The following is a 20,862-nucleotide window of genomic DNA, read 5'->3' on the forward strand; positions in this document are numbered from 1 at the left end:
TATCAGCATCCCGCCCAAACTCTTTCCTAACATTCTTTCCTTTGATTGGTACATTTGGTACCCAATTGTTAACCCACCTGATTATACTTACCTACTTGATTTAACCAAAGCAACTTGGGGTTCACTTATTTTTGCACCTGCAAAAATTACTTTTTAATTTTGTTCTTCTACAACACGCATGATTTTCTCTGCACCAACATACAGTTGAAGTCGGAAGTTTACATACACCTTAGCCAAATACATTTAAACTCAGGTTTTCCACAATTCCTGACATTTAACCCTAGTAAAAATTCCTTGTTTTAGGTCAGTTAGGATCACCACTTTATTTTAAGAATGGGAAATGTCAGAATAATAGTAGAGAATTATTTATTTCAGATTTTATTTCTTTCGTCACATTCCCAGTGGGTCAGAAGTTTACATACACACAATTAGTATTTGGTAGCATTGCCTTTAAATTGTTTAACTTGGGTCAAATGTTTTGGGCAGCCTTCCACAAGCTTCCCACAATAAGTTGGGTGAATTTTGGCCCATTCCTCCTGACAGAGCTGGTGTAACTGAGTCAGGATTGTAGGCCTCCTTGCTCGCACACGCTTTTTCAGTTCTGCCCACAAATTCTCTATAGGATTGAGGTCAGGGCTTTGTGATGGCCACTCCAATACCTTGACTTTGTTGTCCTTAAGCATTTTTGCCACACCTTTGGAAGTATGCTTGGGGTCATTGTGCATTTGGAAGACCCATTTGCGACCAAGCTTTAACTTCCTGACTGATGTCTTGAGATGTTGCTTCAATATATCCAAATAATAATTTTCTGTTCTCATGATGCCATCTATTTTGTGAAGTGCACTAGTCCCTCCTGCAGCAAAGCACTCCCACATGATGATGCTGCCACCCCCGTGCTTCATGGTTGGGATGGTGTTCTTCGGCTTGCAAGCCTCCCCCTTTTTCCTCGAAACATAACAATGGTCATTATGGCCAAACAGTTCTATTTTTGTTTCATCAGACCAGAGGACATTTCTCCAAAAAGTACGATCTTTGTCCCCATGTGCAGTTGCAAACCGTAGTTTGGCTTTTTTATGGCGGTTTTGGAGCAGTGGCTTCTTCTTTGCCGAGCGGCCTTTCAGGTCATGTCGATATAGGACTCGTTTTACTGTGGATATAGATACTTTTGTACCTGTTTCCTCCAGCATCTTCACAAGGTCCTTTGCTGTTGTTCTGGGATTTATCTGCACCTTTCGCACCAAAGTACGTTCATCTCTAGGAGACAGAACGTGTCTCCTTCCTGAGCGGTATGACGGCTGCGTGGTCCCATGGTGTTTATACTTGCGTACTATTGTTTGTACAGATGAACGTGGTACCTTCAGGCGTTTGGAAATTGCTCCCAAGGGTGAACCAGACTTGTGGAGGTCTACAATTTTTTTCTGAGGTCTGGCTGATTTCTTTTGATTTCCCCATGATGTCAAGCAAAGAGGCACTGAGTTTAAAGGTAGTTCTTGAAATACATCCACAGGTACACCTCCAATTGACTCAAATGATGTCAATTAGCTTGTAAATTAGCTTCTAAAGCCATGACATAATTTTCTGGAATTTTCCAAGCTGTTTAAAGGCACAGTCAACTTAGTGTACGTAAACTTCTGACCCATTGGAATTGTGATACAGTGAATTATAAGTGAAATAATCTGTCTGTAAACAATTCTTGGAAAAATGACTTGTGTCATGCACAAAGTAGATGTCCTAACCAACTTGTCAAAACTAGTTTGTTAACAAGAAATTTGTGGAGTGGTTGAAAAAAAGTTTTATTGATGCCAACCTAAGTGTATGTAAACTTCAGACTTCAACTGTATGTCAGATCAAAAAGACTGGTTCTGATTAAATGAAGATTTCATGGTAAAAACTAAAAAAAGCTGTAAATGCACAAGGGGTTCACATACTTTCAAGCAGCACCGCATGTAATGTTAGTGACTGACAGCACTGATGTATTCTCAAACACAATGAAGAGACATGGGTCAGAGAGGAAGTCTCTTTTCCCTACAGTCAAGCTGTTGCTTTATTTTAGACTTTTAGAGTATGTGAAAATACAGTAAAATAGCCCTAACATTTTACAGCTAAATTTCCCACAAAGTAACATCTTCACATAACGACAACAGCAATAGTTTCAGTGAATCAAGTTGACATGATCTGAGTTGACGCATAGAATAGTGTTAAATTATTACAAAAACAGATATGTAAAGTGACTTTTTTCTAGAAAGCACTTGTGGTTCGAATAATCTGAGGAAAACTCCACACATTCTTCATGTTAACTCTGGTTACAAAAGCAATATCCAACTGACTTCTGTAGTTCTGTCTGACCTACTCCCATCATTTACCCACTCAATAAGAGTCCCTTTTCAGCATTTTTTTTTTTTTACACACGTTTCTATTCATACATGGCAACAGGAAGTATCATCACAATATAGCATAGCAACAGCAACCATGTCCATTGTCCACTGAGAAGTTTCTTGTTCCATCTTCCTGATCCAACTCCTCCACTACCTTCTCCACAGAAGGAAAGTCTTCTCTTCCAGCCATCCAGTAAAGATGGCTGTTGTGCCGTCCTTGTGTTAAGGATTGATCCTCCAGTCAGTGCACTCCACAAACCCTACCCCAGGACCATGCAGCACTTCCTATTCCCCTCCTCTCCTCTCTCCACCCTGAGACTTCGTCTCAGTAGAACCAGCCCACTTCACCGTCCATCAGTCCAAAAAAAAATACATGTAAACAGCTCCAAAAAGATTCGCAAACACACACAAAAGCATATTTTTTATTTTTTTGTCCTTGTTCCTCAGCAGTGCAAAACGAGAATAATAGAGGATTTCTTTTTAAAAAATTAAATAAAATTGAACAAATCAAAACCAATAAATAGAGTTCCTCTGTCTGTCATATATTTCTGTGTATCATACTGTACTGTATATATATATAGATTTGTCTTGGTGGGTCTCTACATGAGCACACAGCTCTTGGCCCGGTCCTTCTGCATGGCAGGGGCAGGATCCAGGGTATCAGTCCGACCGGGCAGGGGGGGCAGGGGCAGCTGGGACACCCTTTTGAGGCCCCGGCGGGAGCTGCTGCGTTTCAGCTGAGGCTTGTGTGGCCGCCGCACAGACGCCAGCGTGGTGATGTGGAACACGTCCCGTACACTGTTCTCCGACACCTTGGAGGTGCACTCCACGTAGGCTACCGCACCTATCTGACGGGCCAACCCACTACCCTGAGGGGAGGGAGAAGGGGAGGGGGGTTAGAGACCATCATCATCATCAACAACATCAAGAACATCATCAACAACAACAACATCAAAAATATCATCATCAACAACAACATCAAGAACATCAACATCATCATCAACATCAAGAACATCAAGAACATCATCAACAACAACATAATCAACAACATCAAGAACATCAAGATCATCATCAACATCAAAAACATCAACAACATCATCATCAACAACAACATCAAGAACATCAACATCATCAAGAACATCAAGATCATCATCAACATCAAAAACATGAACATCATCAAGAACATCATCATCAACAACATCAAGATCATCATCATCAACAACATCAAGAACATCATCATCATCAACAACATCAAGAACAGCATCATAAACAACATCAAGAACATCAAGATCATCATCAACAACAACATCAACAATATCATCATGAACAACATCATCATCAACATCAAGAACATCTTCATCAACAACATCATGAACATCAAGATCATCATCAACAACAACATCAAGAAAATTATCATCAACAACAACATCAAGAACATCATCATCAACAACATCAAGAACATCATCATCATCAACAACATCATGAACATCAAGATCATCATCAACAACATCAAGAACATTATCAAGAACATCATCATCAACAACAACATCAAGATCATCATTATCAACATCAAGAACATCATAATTAACAACAACATCAAGATCATCATTATCAACAACATCAAGAACATCATCATCATCAACAACATCAAGAACATCATCATCAACAACATCATCATCAACAACAACATCAAGAACATCATCATCATCATCAAGAACATCATCATCATCATCAACAACATCAAGAACATCATCATCAACAACAACATCAAGAACATCATCATCAACAACATCACGAACATCATCATCAACATCAACAACATCAAGAACACCATCATCAACAACAACATCAAAAACATCAAAATAATCATCAAGAACATCATCATCAACAACAACATCAAGATCATCATCAACAACATCAAGAACATCCTCATCAACAACAACATCAAGAACATCATCATCAACATCAACAACATCAAGAACATCAACAACATCAAGAACATCATCATCAACAACAACATCAAGAACACCATCATCAACAACAACATCAAAAACATCAAAATAATCATCAAGAACATCATCATCAACAACAACATCAAGAACATCATCATCAACAACATCAAGAACATCCTCATCAACAACAACATCAAGAACATCATCATCAACATGAAAAACATCATCATCAACAACATCAACAACATCAAGATCATCATCAACAACAACAAGAACATCATCATCAACAACATCAAGAACACCCTCATCAACAACCCACATCAAGAACATCATTGTCAACAACATCAAGAACACCCTCATCAACAACAACATCAAGAACATCATCGTCAACAACATCCTGCTGTTGTGAATAGTATCTACTGTTCTTCTTGAGGTATCATGACAGTTAATTCGCCATAACCTAGCACCAATGATCTCACGTTACTGTAGTGATAGACAAGCAGGAGACACAGAGATGCTGCTGGTCTCAACATCATGTCCACAGTGCAGACAGTTGAACCTGCCACATCTAATGACTAATCCATGACACTCTCTCTATCTCACTGTCTCTCTCCTCTTTCTCCTTCCATGTTCTGTTGTTGCTGTTTAAACTGAGCAGAAAGCCCACCACAGAGAGCCAGAGAGCTAGAGTTTTCCTCCCATTGTCTGGTACATGTATATGTATGGGAGACTGGAGAGGAGAAACTAACTCTCTGCCCAAAGCCTGCCTGGCACTGTCTGCTGCCTGCTTCCCCCCAGGTCCAGCGTTACCAAAGCTCACTGACTGAAAGGATACATCGAACAGATTAAGTTTCAATTTAGAATTCTATGGTACTGTATTTGCCCTCTCCTCTCTGGCTATCTTTCCTTATTCTGCATTGGATTATGCCTATTCCGGTTTCCCTGTTTTACATTGGTTTGTCTTTACACCTCCAATGGCCCTCTCTGGGGATCACATGCACTGACACACAGATGGGGCCTTTCAGAACCACAGGCCTGGTGTGATCTTATCAAGGCTCCTTCCTTACACAGTCACACAGTCACCCAGTCACAGGAAACGTCTCTATTAGGTGGAAACGCCAATTTAGAGAGGGAGGGAGGGAGGGAGGGAGGGAGGGAGGGAGGGAGGGAGGGAGGGAGAGAAAGAGAGAGAATGAGAGGGAGGGAGATTAAGGAAGGGTGGGAGGGAGGGGAGAGAAAGAGAGAGAATGAGAGGGAGGGAGATTAAGGAAGGGTGGGAGGGAGGGAGGTAGCGAGGGAGGAAAGAGAGAAAGAGAGAGATTGAGAGGGAGGGAGATTAAGGAAGGGAGAGAGAGAGAGAGAAAGTGAGAGATTGAGAGGGAGGGAGACTGAGCGATAGGCGAGAGAGATTAAGGGAGGGAGAGAGATTAAGGAAGGGAGAGAGAGAGAGCGAGAGAGGGGGTGAGGAAGGTTGAGAGAAACGAAGGGACAGGGAGAGATGGGCCTGACAAGTAGAAAAGCTTTATCAGACCGTGGCCAGATGAGTGTGTAATGTGTAGGGTTCACCCTCTGGTCACCTCGCCTGTGACTCCTCAACTCTGCTACCGGAATTCCATTTGAGATCAACAACAGGATAACAAACTAGGGGATATTGGATTAGATCAGCAAAAGTTGGTTGTTGGGAGCCTGCCTGGCGCTTGTACTGTATGTGACACAGATTCCCTGGCAATTATAGACAGGTCAGAACAGTACAGTACAGTAGCTCCCTCAGACAGAAATAGAGTATGACGTAGAACAAAAACACAACAGCCCTAACATGAACCTTTGAAACATTGTCCATGAGCTTAATGGTATCCCACTCTATCTTTTGTTTGTCTATTGTATTTACATGCTTTGTTTTTTTCCCGTTGCTTTTTTTGGGGGGGGGGACTCTTTCTGTTTTTTCCCCAGTGGCCAGCCCACAGCCGGCACACAACCGGCCCACAGCCGGCTCACAGCCGGCACACAGCCGGCCCACAGCCAGCTCACAGCCAGCTCACAGCCGGCTCACAGCCGGCACACAGCCGGCCCACAGCCAGCTCACAGCAAGCTCACAGCCAGCCGTGGAAAAGGGCCTCGGTTCCCTGAGCTTTGTGTGTGTATGGGGGGGGGTGAAACAGCCCCACAGCCCCCCCACTCTGTGTATGTCAGACATGGGAGAGCATCAAAACACGCAAAAAGCGGATTATTTCAAAGATTTACTGACCTGTTTATCACCCCCTCCCTCGTTCCCTCCATCATTACCATGCCCCGGGCTAAGAGGATGTGGTAGCGTGCGATAAAAGGCCTTGTTTATCAAAGTCTGTTTTTCTATTTATTCCGCCTTTTCAAAATCCCTAAATCTGCATGAATATTTAATCTCAGGGTAAAATGTGTCTCGACTCCTGAGACATAAATCCTATACATACCTACCCCCCACCCTGCCACCCCCTAAACCCCCTTTACAATAACCAACCTCCACATCGCTGTCAGCCTATTAGAGTCAGAACGCCAACCTCTGCAAAATGTCTGCTTCAGTGTGTTTCTATGTATTGGGTAATATGTACATAATATATATGTGCGTGTTGATATAGCAACTGTGGGTGGCTACATCGATGCTGGGTTAAGGGTTAAAAGCTAGTTTGACAATGGGTCGGCTCTGTCTCTCTCTTCTCCCGCGAGTGTCTCATTATAACTCGATTGGTTTCCTCTTTCTCTTTTTTTAAAGACCCGTCTCCTTCCTGCTATGGCTTTTCTCTCACTCTTTCATTTCTTCCTCCCTCCATCCTTTCCCCACTGCTCTTCCTTGTGCTCACCTGTTCGTGTGTGATGGGGATGAGGCGTTGCTTGGACAGCTCTCTCAGGGTGCCCACGTCTGTCCTCATGTCCAGCTTACAACCCACCAGAACCACCTTGGCATTGGGACAGAACTCCTGGGTCTCCCCCTGCCACTGTGGGATGGACACACAGGCAGGAGCATGTTAACAAGGAACGCATAAAGAGAGAGGCAGACAGGCAGACATACAGGCAGGCAGAGGTTAACGAAGAAACAGAAAGAGAGAGGTAGACGGACAGTTCAAACCTAGTAGAAACACTGTACATGTCAAATACTAAAACTCGAATAGATTTCATTTTTCCCCCGTTACAATTATGGAACCAATGGAATAGTTCCAAAAGTGCAAATTTCAAGCCAACTCAAGCACACCTCAATTGGACCGAGGTCAGTATTTGATCCAGATCTGGGACAGACAGACAGACAGTGCATCAGTAAATAGCCAGCAGCGCTCATCAGTCAGGTCACCTCACCAGCAAGACATTGCTATGAAAACAGTGGAATGACTCCGCACAGAGGACCTTTACATTCTCTGGCCCAAACTACCCTGACCTGCGACCCCCAGGACTCTACGCTGGCCAGTTAGCTCATAGAGGAGGAGCGTTGACCCTGGCCCCTGTTAACCAAAGAGGATGAACCGTTCCTTTGTCTCACCTAAATCTCTCTGTAATAGACATTAGGTTATCTCATTAGTCTAAACGAATGTAAATGAATGACTTTGCTTCCGTGGTCTCCCTGTGAGACTTCTGTTCTGTTCCCTGTATATTTCTGTGGGTCTCCCAATATAGCTTCACGCGGTTAGATGAATATGCAGATCTATGATTAGATCTCAGAGGAATCTATCATTTCACAATAACTGGGAAACTGTTTCAATGAGCTCCCCATTAAATCAGTGCCCTAAATTCTCTTTGCCAATTGAGTGGTTTGGATAAGACTTCCTAATCCACTAGAAATGGAGGAGAGAGATTTCTGTGGGATATAATGCAACGGTATGAGATTCATTTCATTTCTTTCCACTCTCTGGCTTGAGTCAATAGAGCTATTTTAGGTAGAGTACAGAAGAGAGAACCCTGTGCAGTCCAGTTGAAACAACACCCTGTGAGATGAAATGTCATCGTTCAGACTTCAGCTGGAAAATAAAACATTCTGCCTCACAAATACCAAATAACTCCCCCCAAAAACATTCAGCACGTCTGAATTCATCCAGGAGCCACATGCAGAATGCAGGGGTGTGCAGCCGTCCGTCAAGAGTTAAACAACCTTTGACCCCCCCATGCTCCACCCCCATCTCTTCTATACCATCCAATAACTTTGCACCCCCATTCTCAACCCCCCCCCCCCCCCGCTCCTGCCATCTGATGACATTGGTGACAGGCAAGGTCACAGAGGTCAAGAGTCCAATTTGGGACGGTGATTGGGCAACCGGTTTCCATTCGACCGCGGGTTTTTTAAATGACCGGGGGCGACAGCTCGGGGTCTGGGGGTCATGGCAAACCCCCTACCAGGGGATTCATGGGAAAACCAAAAGCCATGTCGACAGACGGGTGCACTGAGCCCTGAGACTGAGACGGGTGGGTAGAACCAAGGTGTGGTGTGGGTTAGCGCTACAGAGCCTGTGGCTGGGGGCGTGTTTTACCAGCTCCCCTCAGACCACTAAACACGTCAACAGAGCCGCCGTGGGAATGTCTTTTACATGTCCTGAGCTCACAGGAGGAGACCTTCAAAGAGATGCGCCACACATGGCCTCAAGATGGAGGACTACTGAGAGACTGCCGAGGGACAGCGAGACTGGTTTTCATGACACAAACACACACACACATTACACATATAAAACAAGTCATATAACAAATTTACTGACACACACAAATTCTCTCATGAGAATAGCTGGAAAACATTCCCATGATCACGTCACCACCTTACCACACACGCTGGTTCCCTTCCCAAGCCCAGTATCAAAATATCACACCCAAAAGCCACCATAAAAACGTTAACTACTAGCATCTGTCCTGGCTTCTCATCTAGTATGAAAGTCCCATAAATGCCCAGATTCACATAAATACTCAGTCCCCTTAAACACCTGTTCTTTCATTGGTTGTTGCATAGCTAATCTGCCATTGCTGGAGCTCCACTCCAAATTCCACCCCAGCCGGGCTCCAAGGCCTCCTCTCATTCTCCAGTCTGACCTCCCATTCCTATAGGGGTCAGGGGTCAAGTAGCCCTGCTTGTTTCATGGAGATAAAGGGGGGTGGCTCTTACCCCCCATCGTGATTTCTTCTATTGTTGATGGGTCAGAATGTATATTGGCTATAGATAGCATGGGAACTCTATATGAGAAGAGAAGTCAGAACACTTTGGATGAGAATGTGACAGTTTTTGCCGATTGCTTACACACTGAAAGTGAATGCTTAGACAAAAGCGTCAAAACCTTAACTTTTGTAATCATGCCTTAAACAAAGGCACCAAAAGTACAAACACATTATCTGCTTTGCACTTCATTTGCAATTCTGAAACACACTTTGCACTTTGTTTGCAATTCTGCAACACACTTGCAAAACATTGCACACTGTTTCTTACATTAGACACTTCGTTCAAGAATGAAATCTCTTGCAATCATCGGGAAAACACTTTTATTCAAAATGCAAAACATACCTGAAGTTGGTAACACCCACACACACACATGAAAACACTTCTACAGTAATTGAACACCAATTAGTCTTAGCCTCAGCAGTACAAATAGACCTCAGGTAAGATCGCCTCTTTTGTGAGAACTTTGCAAACATGGAGGCAGTGAGAGCGAGAGGAAGAGGAAGAGAGAGAGGAGTGGGAGGAGGACGAGGACAAGAACAAAGAAGGGGACCAGGCAATAGACGGAGACATATTTCCGACGACATTAGGGCCACTTTGGTGGACCATGTCATAAATCATGACCTGACGATGAGGGAGGCTGGGCAGAGAGTCCAGCCCAACCTTAGTCGCTACACGGTAGAATCCATAATACGGACATTTAGATCGGAGAACAGGTATGTCTTCAACTTTCTACACTAGACTGTACCTATGGAATTGCTGCACATCATTCTGCATCACAGTACAATACAATGTAGTCCTACAATATTAGGTCTATGCTCCTCAATGAACAAAAAAAATAGGTATAGTACTATGAAGTACATGTAATACAGTTTTGATGTTACTGTGTACAGTATGTAAAGAAGAACCTAACCAATGACATCATATTCTAACATTTTCTACAGAACTGCCAGACGACCTCCTGAGGGTGGAAGGAAACGTCTGTTCACCATGAACAGGAACTGGCCATTGTCAACCTAGTGTTGGCAAACAACACCATCCACCTACATCAACTAGGAGAGCAAATCATCGCAGATCCCACAACATTCCATAATATCAACCGTGTCAGTATGTCGACACTCCGCCGCGTCTTGCTTCAACACCAACCTACGATGAAGCAGCTGTCCAGGGTTCCATTTGAGAGGAACAGCGTTAGAGTCAAAGACCTTCGCTATGACGACGTGCAAGTAATTGTCACTGTACTGTACTCTAATACAGTAATGGCAGTAGATTGTGTCCTATTGGAACTGCATAGATACATTCAGACAAAGCAGTATGTGACCTAGGCAGGTGCCCTGTCTGGGGGAGGGGGGTTGTCTGTGGGGGCACCTGCCTTGCCTGTAGCTTGTAGTTTTCACTGAATGTGTCTGACCCAACCCACCCCCCACCCCCATAGACATTGTAGTTCTGTGTTTTGAGTTACACCATATTCACGGTACAATGTATGCATTTTCTGTTACAGTGTCCCGGACTTTGATGCAGCTGCACAGCCTCATGAGTTCATTTTCATTGATGAAGCTGGAATCAATCTGGCTAAAACCAGGCATCGGGGCCGAAATGTTACAGGACAGAGAGCCGTTGTGAATGTCCCTGGGCAGCGCAGGGGAAATATCACCTTGTGTGCCGCCATTAGTCTGCAAGGAGTTCTCCATCACCATGCCTCCCTAGGTCCCTACAATACTGCACACATAATCATATTTCTGGATGCACTACATAATGCAGTTGTACAGGACGGACCAGAGCAGCCCAGGTTTGTTGTCATCTGGGATAATGTTAGTTTCCACCGGACTGCTCTGGTCAGGGACTGGTTCACCAACCACAATAACTTCACAGTTGTAAACTCGCCCCCTTACTCTACATTTCTCAATCCGATTGAGGAATTACTTTCGGCTTGGCGTTGGAAAGTGTATGACCGCCAACCACATGCACGACTGCCTCTTCTGCAAGCAATGGAAGAGGCATGCGGAGACATTGAGGTGGGGTCAGTCCAGGGTTGGATACAAGGCGATATTTTCCCCATTGCCTAGCCAGGGATGACATTGCTTGTGATGTGGTAATGTGGCCAGACCCTAACAGAAGGCGGGATCCATAAACCATCCACCCCATCCCTTACAATCCCTTACAATACTTTTTGTTTACCACTGCACTGTAATTTTACTGTAATTATTTTTGTTTCCGTGAGTTTACAGTAACATCTTGTATTGGTTACTGTACTGTAATTCTACATTTACATTTACATTTAAGTCATTTAGCAGACGCTCTTATCCAGAGCGACTTACAAATTCTACTTTTCTTTGGGGGGTTTTTTGTTGTAAAAACCTGCAATGGCAAAAAAAAATAAGCTGTATATCTTTTTTTCTGAAGCCTTTCTATTTTTGTGTTCATTGAAGTGTGAGTAGATTTACTGTGCTGGAACAATCTTTCACAGAAGCCTGTATGAGAAAATGAAAAAAGTACTAAAGACAGCAGTGATTTGTATAAAGTACATCAGTGTGTTGCTGCTTTGAAAGAGTAATTCAAATGGTGCAGGAGTTTCTCATTTTGTTGCAAAAATGCCATTTTGAGAAAAGATTGTTAGGTTTTGATGGCAGAGTTTCATTTGACACAGAAGTGAGATGTTTATCTCTCTTATTTGGCTTGTGTCTAGAGTTTTGACACAATGAGACAAATTCCGCAACAAGTGTGTAAGCAATCACAAACAACAGTAATAAACCATGTTCTCTGAAGGCAGGGCATGTTGGTTATATACCCTGGTCGTGACTGATCAGTGAGGAAGATACTGACCTTCTTCAGGACACTGTCCAGAGTCTCTGGGCGACTGATGTCAAAGCAGATGAGCACAGCGTCTGAGTCAGGATAGGCCAACGGCCGCACGTTGTCATAATACGAGGAACCTGCGGACACACGGATACACATCCAGTTAGTCCCAGTCAGTACACTAAACACTTTATATAAGCTCCCTTTACCTCATTCAACCCAGATGATTCTAATAGAATGTGAACGCTTGGCAGCCCCTGTACACTCTGGAGGACGTAGCTATTTAACAAATGGGCATTAACATACTGTACACTTAACCATTCCATCAGGGAGTATCACAGCATCACAGCACACACACACTCTCTGCTGATGCAAACACCTGTTGATATAAATAGCTGTGGGCAGATGGGAGAGTGTCCTTAATCTGTGACCCCCCCCAGTTTAAGAGGCGGTAGGGGGTAGGGAGGGGCATTGTGATAAGCACACACACACACACACACACACGCATGAACTGTAGTTGTCAGAGGAGCTAGGTCCCTTTGCACATACTACATCCCCCATCCCAAATGACAATGGACGCCGGTACAAAAGGGCAAAGCGCTTTCTTGCTCTCACTTTCTATGCCGCTCTTGAGATTTCTCTCTCTCTCTCACACACACACACACACACATACACACACTCTCTCTCTTTCTCCTCTTGAAACTAAATCTTGTCCATATACACATCTCACTCTTCACTCTCTCTCTTTCTTTTCTGTACCTTCATCCATTTTGGAGGCAGAGTGGCCCATTCCCTCTCTCAATTCCCCCTCTCCCCTCTCTCCCATTCCCTCTCTCAATTCCCCCTCTCTCCTCTCTCCCATTCCCTCTCTCAATTCCCCCTCTCTCCTCTCTCCCATTCCCTCTCTCAATTCCCCCTCTCTCCTCTCTCCCATTCCCTCTCTCAATTCCCCCTCTCTCCTCTCTCCCATTCCCTCTCTCAATTCCCCCTCTCTCCTCTCTCCCATTCCCTCTCTCAATTCCCCCTCTCTCCTCTCTCCCATTCCCTCTCTCAATTCCCCCCTCTCTCCTCTCTCCCATTCCCTCTCTCAATTCCCCCCTCTCCCCTCTCTCCCATTCCCTCTCTCAATTCCCCCTCTCTCCTCTCTCCCATTCCCTCTCTCAATTCCCCCCTCTCTACTCTCTCCCATTCCCTCTCTCAATTCCCCCTCTCTCCTCTCTCCCATTCCCTCTCTCAATTCCCCCCTCTCTCCTCTCTCCCATTCCCTCTCTCAATTCCCCCTCTCTCCTCTCTCCCATTCCCTCTCTCAATTCCCCCTCTCTCCTCTCTCCCATTCCCTCTCTCAATTCCCCCCTCTCCCCTCTCTCCCATTCCCTCTCTCAATTCCCCCTCTCCCCTCTCTCCCATTCCCTCTCTCAATTCCCCCTCTCTCCTCTCTCCCATTCCCTCTCTCAATTCCCCCTCTCTCCTCTCTCCCATTCCCTCTCTCAATTCCCCCTCTCTCCTCTCTCCCATTCCCTCTCTCAATTCCCCCTCTCTCCTCTCTCCCATTCCCTCTCTCAATTCCCCCTCTCTCCTCTCTCCCATTCCCTCTCTCAATTCCCACTCTCTCCTCTCTCCCATTCCCTCTCTCCTTTCCCCCTCTCTCCATCCCATCTCTCCATTCCCCATCTCTCCATTCCCCCTCTCTCCATTCCCCCTCTCCTCTCTCCATTCCGTCTCTCCTCTCTCCTCTCTCCATTCCCCCTCTCCTCTCCCTCTCTCCTCTCTCAATTTCCCCTCTATCCTCTCTCCATTCCCTCTCTCAATTCCCCCTCTCTCCTCTCTCCATTCCCTCTCTCCATTCCCCTAATGCTTTCATTAGGAGGCTCGTAAAACTCCCTGGGCTCCGAGGGATCCTGGTTCGGGGATGTGGCTGTGGGTTCCTTCCTGCCTCCCCTGAGATATAGGCAACACAAGCCTACATCCCTCTAGAGCATGGGAACAAGGAATCTGACTCTGCTATTGCTTTTGTTAGGAGAGACTGGTGAGAGAGAGAGAGAGAGCAGAGAGAGAGAGAATTAGAGAATGAGAGAGAGAGAATGAGAGAGAGCGAGAGAGAGAATGAGAGAGAGAATGAGAGAGAGAGAGAATATAAAACAGGGGAGGATAAAGATGTAGACTTGATTTTAAACTGAACTGTCAGCTGAAATGCCACCAAGTCAGAGCAGTAGAAGCCTATACACAAACAGCCTGTACCTGATGTCTGGCATGTAGAGTAGAGTGATGTAGACATTGTTACTGTACATGGCCTCAACATAACGCCATGGCAGGCTGTTGAAGCAGCACAGGCTTTCTGTGCCGGTGAATTGGGCTGGACACAACGGTAGTAGCGCCTATTTTAGCAGCGCTATGTTCTCTTTGTTTGTGGTGGAATGAGGCCTGCACAATGGCTGCACGCGGTCCATAACCCTACCCATTCAGCTAGGCACCCTGCCCTGAGCAGAGCCATCCCCTCACAGGACAATGCAACAGGCCTCCTGTCCTAAAGGGTCAAAGGCTGTTACCCTTCAGTGAGAGAGAATGTGCCTGTGCGAGGGATGGCCTTTGTACTCTTGAGATTACGAGTGCACAGGAAGGAAGCTTTACAAATGTCTTCTTTTTCATATAACCATTGAAACGTTTGTTAGACGTTCATTCGTTTAGCTTCTGCAGCCAGAGCTCACACTTCCTGTTTCTCCCGTCCTGCTTTTCAACAGAGCAACAGAGTAACACAGAACAGAGTGACATCTCAAATACAAACAGTGGGGTCCCAGACAGAGCCAGGGAGCGTATCTCAGAGAAGAAGCAGTCCTCACAGCAGCAGGAAGTCAGTCATTAGGAAACAGTGTTACACCCTGCTAGAGACGTCGTAACACAGTCACAAGATTACTGCTGAGAGAGCTGTGCTCAGACACACACACTCACACACACATATGCACGCATTCACACACATGTGCACATTCCCATGCGCGCACACAGACTCGCACACACGTACACACGCAGACACACACACACACACACACAAACTAACTCCCCACCAGCCCTATCACAAGGACAGCAGGTCCACCACTCAGCAGTGTATCAAACAATGCAGGGCCCTGATTGATCACAAGGTGCTGTGATGCCAAAGGTGATGTTTAGTATGTATCATACCACAACAGGCCTGCAGTGAGGAGAGGAGAGAGGGAGGGAGTATGTGAGGGGAGAGGAGAGAGGGAGTGTGTGAGGGGAGAGGAGAGAGGGAGGAAGTGTGTGAGGGGAGAGGAGAGATGGAGGGAGTGTGTGAGCGGAGAGGAGAGAGGGAGGGAGTGTGTGAGGGGAGAGGAGAGAGGGAGTGTGTGAGGGGAGAGGAGAGAGGGAGGAAGTGTGTGAGGGGAGAGGAGAGAGGGAGGGAGTGTGTGAGGGGAGAGGAGAGAGGGAGGGAGTGTGTGAGGGGAGAGGAGAGAGGGAGTGTGTGAGGGGAGAGGAGAGAGGGAGGAAGTGTGTGAGGGGAGAGGAGAGAGGGAGGGAGTGTGTGAGGGGAGAGGAGAGAGGGAGGGAGTGTGTGAGGGGAGAGGAGAGAGGGAAGGAGTGTGTGAGGGGAGAGGAGAGAGCAGGAGAGGGCAACAAAAATATTTAATGACTTTCACACTGGGCTGAAGCTAGGGCAAAGAGCAGAGGGATGAGAGAGAGAGAAAGAGAGAGAATATAAAACGGGAGGATAACGATGTAGACTTGATGTAGTAGGATGATAAGTTGAAACCAAGGTGCTTGTTTGACTTTTAAAGTAATTACGGCCTTGATAAAGTGAGCAGGACTAGGCCTTGGGGGATCAATCAGTCAATCCTACAGATCAACATGATTGACTGGCGACGGGCGCGGCAGGCCTAGTCACAGAACCTCAGAGCAACAGAGAAGCCTCCTCAGCACTTTTACAAAGTCAAAAAAGTCCTCAGAGAGAGAAGGGGAGGGAGAAAACAAGGAAGGAGGAAATGTACTTACACAAATAAAAGCCAATCACCTTAACCATCATCCGCAGCAGGAGGAGGAGAGATGCCGGTTTCGGCATTCACAAAATTCCTCAGTGCCTCTTGCCAAAAGCCAGTGTGATAGGTGCGAGAGATACGGTGTGATGGTGCAGAGAACAGGGGGGGGGGTGTGCTGTGCAGATGGGTAATGAAAATGTTGGACGGGACAGAACAAAAAAAGAGGTATTGGACCGTTACGAGAGGCGAGAAGGTGGAGGCTCCCGCCGTTGGCTGTGAGATAGAACAAAAGGTCAAGTGAATTCCAGCCAGGGGCGGGAGGAGGGACAAGACGGATGGGGCAAGAGGGGGGAGGGGTACAGGCAGAATCTGGCCCAGCCCACTCAGGACTGGCACTGCCAAAGCAAACCTGCCCCTCGATACCAAGGACGGGCATAAAACACCCCAAAACAAAACGCCTAGCGTTAGCATTATCCTGATTTAGCACTAGCCACCTCCGACAGGAAGTAAGGATGGCTGTCTTTATGTCCACTGTACTAATTAGAGAGAACAAGAGGCATGGCAGAAGGGAAAGGCCTCTGTCTGAATGGAGGATACAGAGAAGCCAAGAGGCCAGCCTTCTCAAAGCCCATTAACATTCCAAGGGACTTACAATATAGTAGTAGAATACAGGCACGGACTCACTGGAGCGCTAACGCACACTATCCAGGCCTAATGGCCTCTGCTATGACTTCATTTAAGCCTTGAGGGACTGTTAAGTCCCTGGATATAACTGTGAGCAAGGGACTGCTGCCACAAAGAGACGTGTGCCTTGACTTCCTGATCAGACCGTATTGTGATGAGATACAGTCGTTATATTGTTCATGTTTTTAGGAACTTTGATAACAAGTCAGTCTGTGCTGGAAAAATGTATTCTGATACGAGCCTTGATTGTTGTTGCTGTGGATAGGGACGACACTGTCCAATTCTCTTACCAGTTTTTGAGAGAAAACTTCTTCATCAAGTATAAAAGTATCAAAACAGAATTGTATAGAATTTAATTTGCGTGTTGAAGAACTGTATTGTACCATCACCAGGACGATTATGCCTCTTTGAACTGGGACATGTCTGGTTTCTAGTGGAGACATGAATCATGGTTAAGGGGTTTTTGCTGGATGCAGAAGCAGCTGAGAAAGAAGCCATTGTAATGGCTTCCAGCAAAGAGACGGGGAAAGAGCAGCCTTTGCCCAGAAGTCGTCTAATGAGCAGAGGGCAGGGAATCCACAGCAACAAACACCGGCTGATTAGACCACACACACACACACACACACACACACACACACACACACACACACACACACACACACACACACACACACACACACACACACACACACACACACACACACACACACACACACACACACACGCCCCCTTTCTCAAATATAGTGACTGGTGCATACTGTGCTGGGTCCATAGAAACAGCATTATCAAACCAGCCACAGCCCATAGACACAAATGTGCTCACACATACCACTCTCTATTTCTCTCTTTCCCTCTTTCTCGCTAACACCCGCAGCTGTTTCCCCCTTTAATACCACCTTCAAAGTGCAGCAAAACATTTCAAGTTGTGCTGACTGAGTATCATAGCAACCTGCAGCGATGCAAATGGCTTCTTTGTGCTGCCCTGAAAGGAGGTAAGAGGCGGAGGGAGCGAGAGAGCAGAGGAACGACGGAGACGGGGAAAGAGAGCGAGGACGGAGCGTATCCACAAGGAGCCGATGCATTGATGGCAAAGAGGTAACCAAGAGGAGAAGGGGAGGGGGGAAGAAGAGAGGAAAGAGAGGGGGGTTGGGGATCTTGGTCCTATAAGTGGCTGAGAGAACATGAGAGCTTTCACTGCGGATACCCTGAGTCTTTAGGAATGGGGGGGTTGGCCTCTAGCCTTCCACTCAAGCAAACCTCATGCTCGAAAAGCATTATGTCTTGCCAGAACGGACACCTTTAGAGAGGGCTTGTACTGCAGGCTACGAGATGCCAACCCAGGACGTTATATAGTGCATCCAAAAACAATATCCTTTCATCATGTCCTACAAAGCATTCTGCTGGCTTGGTCTGTTTCCCCTCCATTAGTTGTAAGGTTTGAGCACTGTGGGTGTTGCACTGTTCCCAGTCTGACACACACACACACACACACACACACACACACACACACACACACACACACACACACACACACACACACACACACACACACACACACACACACACACACACACACCGATAAAGAATCTGGTGGTCTGAAATACAGTGTGCTATGTCAGGTTGTCAAAGGCTCTAAAGTGCAGGTGGGACAGTGAACAGTGGGTTAAATGGCCATTAACCTCCCCAGTCCGTGGTCCCCTCGCCAAGGATATTGATCAAAGCTATACTGGCTCCCTCTCGCTCTCCCTCTTTCTCTCTCTGGGGGAAATAGAGACTTCGAAGGGCGATGGCTAAGCCCCAGTGCAAGGATCTGACTCAAAGCCCCACTGTAGTGGAGTTAATGCCTGTGTCTCTCCCACTCGCAGGTTCAAAAGCAGGGCCGTCCGCTGACAGAGCAGCTTGGGGACAGAGGGGGACGTGGCCGCCAGCCGAGGGCTGGATTACTGTCTGTCTTCTCTGGGCCTCGGGGGATATGGTGATGGAGCCTCCCCTTTCTCACCTCCCTCTCTGCATTTCATCTCCCTGCTGTTTGATCTCTCTCTCTCTCTCTCTCTCTCTCTCTCAATATTTTTGTTTAGACTAAGTCATGCTGTGTTGCTTTCTAATCACTCTCTCCCACTGTCTTTGTCTCACTATGGCTCTCTGTATATGACATGATTCTCCCTGGCGGAAACCTTCAATCTTCTTCCTTCTATTGCTGTTTTTCTCTCTCTTCTCCCATCTCTCTCTCTCTCTGTCTTTCCTCCCCAGTTAGTGTCCAACCGAGGAACCAATGTTTTCCAATGAACTACTGTGTATTCCTTGTTTATCATGTAACCCATTCTTTGAGTTCTGTTTGCAATACAGTACTTAAGACTGTATTCTGTCCAGGCCCTTTGTTTAGACAGAATATGTATCCGTGATTGATCGTCTATGCACAATACAAGCACACGCTTTGTCTGGGTTTGATCAAGCATAGCCTCCCTCACACCAGAAATGACGAGGAACGGTGAGTCACTACGAAGCGGTACGAGCTGGTTAGACGAGTCACACCAAATAACACCATTCAAACAGACAAGGGGCATTTAAAGACAGCCAGGAGAATAAAATATTTTTTGTTTCACCACCTCCACCACTTAGACCTCTTCATGCCAACCACGCTGATTCTAACATCCCCTTTCCGACACCCAGCTTCACGTCACGTCTTGAGATAACTTCTCTGTTGTTGCTCTGGGCATGTGAAAGCAGAGTAGGGTCCACAGGGAAAGGAGGAGAGGGAAAGAGGGTATTTTATAATTGAGAAGACCTGGGAATATCCGATTTCACTCCCTGAAGAGATTACGTGTTGATCCGATTAGACAAAGGGCCCGGGGAGACAGGTTGTAAGGCAGGCCGCCCCCCTCCCTGGTCCTTCACAGCACCTCAGAACAGTCCACAGCTGAGACACGGCTAAGGAACGGAGGGATGGAGGAGGGAGGTATACTGCAGACTGCAGGCATGGTGGTGGCCAGTATTCGGTTTCTTCACTGACAGCCCGCATTTCATTCCGTGATTACCATCTCTCCTCTCTCCCTCTCACACACAATCAAAAATACCCCTCCTTAGATTCCCTTTCACCTGTAAAACACCATGCATCACATCCTTTTATAGTCATCTCTTTTCTATCTCTTTCTGTCCTTGGCTGAGGGAAATTCATTAGAGTGTTGGAATACTACTAAGAGTGGGATTATTACTGTCCAAGGCTGTCTGTTGGATATTAAATAGGAATGTTCAGACATCTATCACGGTCACATAAAAGGCAGCTTGTGAGAGGAAATGGACATCCTCTCCACTTCTATCCCCCCCCCCCCCCACATCCATCCAAGCGCATCCCTATCATAGCCCTATCCATCTTTGGCCCACTCTGCAGGGTCCCTAGGGAGGGCTCGAGTGGAGATGATGGGCACAATTTCCCTCTCTCCTTTGAGTGCACTTCCACTCCCCCTAAAGACAGCAGAGAAAGAGAGTGATAGAGAGGGAGAGCGAGAGAGAGAGAGAGAGAGAGCAAGAGAGCGAGAGAGAGCAAGAGAGAGAGAGGGAGAGAGAGAGAGAGCATCTGATCCTGTTTTTAAATAAAGTAATCCATAAATGATGGGAGCTGTGGAAGGGAAGTGGGAGAGGATGCGGGTTAGGGGGCCACAGGGGTAAGAGACAGGCCATATCCCCTTACGCTGAGACAGGATGTCATCCAGTGGAGGTGGTGGTAGCCATGCGGCGGTGAGGGCGAGGGCCGGTCACCGTGCTGTTCAAAGTGGCGTCATCAAAGCTGTCGCTACAGCGAGTTATGCTGCCGCGCTACGCTTGCCGCCCGGAGGGACAGGCCCGGAAACTCCATGTCCGGAAACTCCATGTCCCAGAGTTCCCCATGCGAGCGGCATCCTGCCAGCCTGGGAGAT

The 20,862-nt window shown here is 46.4% G+C and overlaps 1 protein-coding gene across 1 annotated transcript in view; it reads right to left on the reverse strand.

Moving 5' to 3' along the window:
- Positions 1 to 2,003: 2,003 nt before the first annotated feature.
- The window catches only part of LOC106607263 (rho-related GTP-binding protein RhoN), a 29,144-nt gene continuing 10,285 nt past the window's right edge, over positions 2,004 to 20,862 (reverse strand). The window contains exons 3-5 of the mRNA XM_014204057.2: positions 12,306 to 12,415; positions 7,162 to 7,296; positions 2,004 to 3,244 (exon numbers count right to left, since the gene is read on the reverse strand). Coding sequence (XP_014059532.1) covers positions 2,975 to 3,244; positions 7,162 to 7,296; positions 12,306 to 12,415 — 515 coding nt within the window. The 3' untranslated portion in view covers positions 2,004 to 2,974. The remainder of the gene's footprint in view (positions 3,245 to 7,161; positions 7,297 to 12,305; positions 12,416 to 20,862) is intronic.

This window comes from Salmo salar, chromosome ssa06, assembly GCF_905237065.1.
Source record: "Salmo salar chromosome ssa06, Ssal_v3.1, whole genome shotgun sequence".
Taxonomy (NCBI): domain Eukaryota; kingdom Metazoa; phylum Chordata; class Actinopteri; order Salmoniformes; family Salmonidae; genus Salmo; species Salmo salar.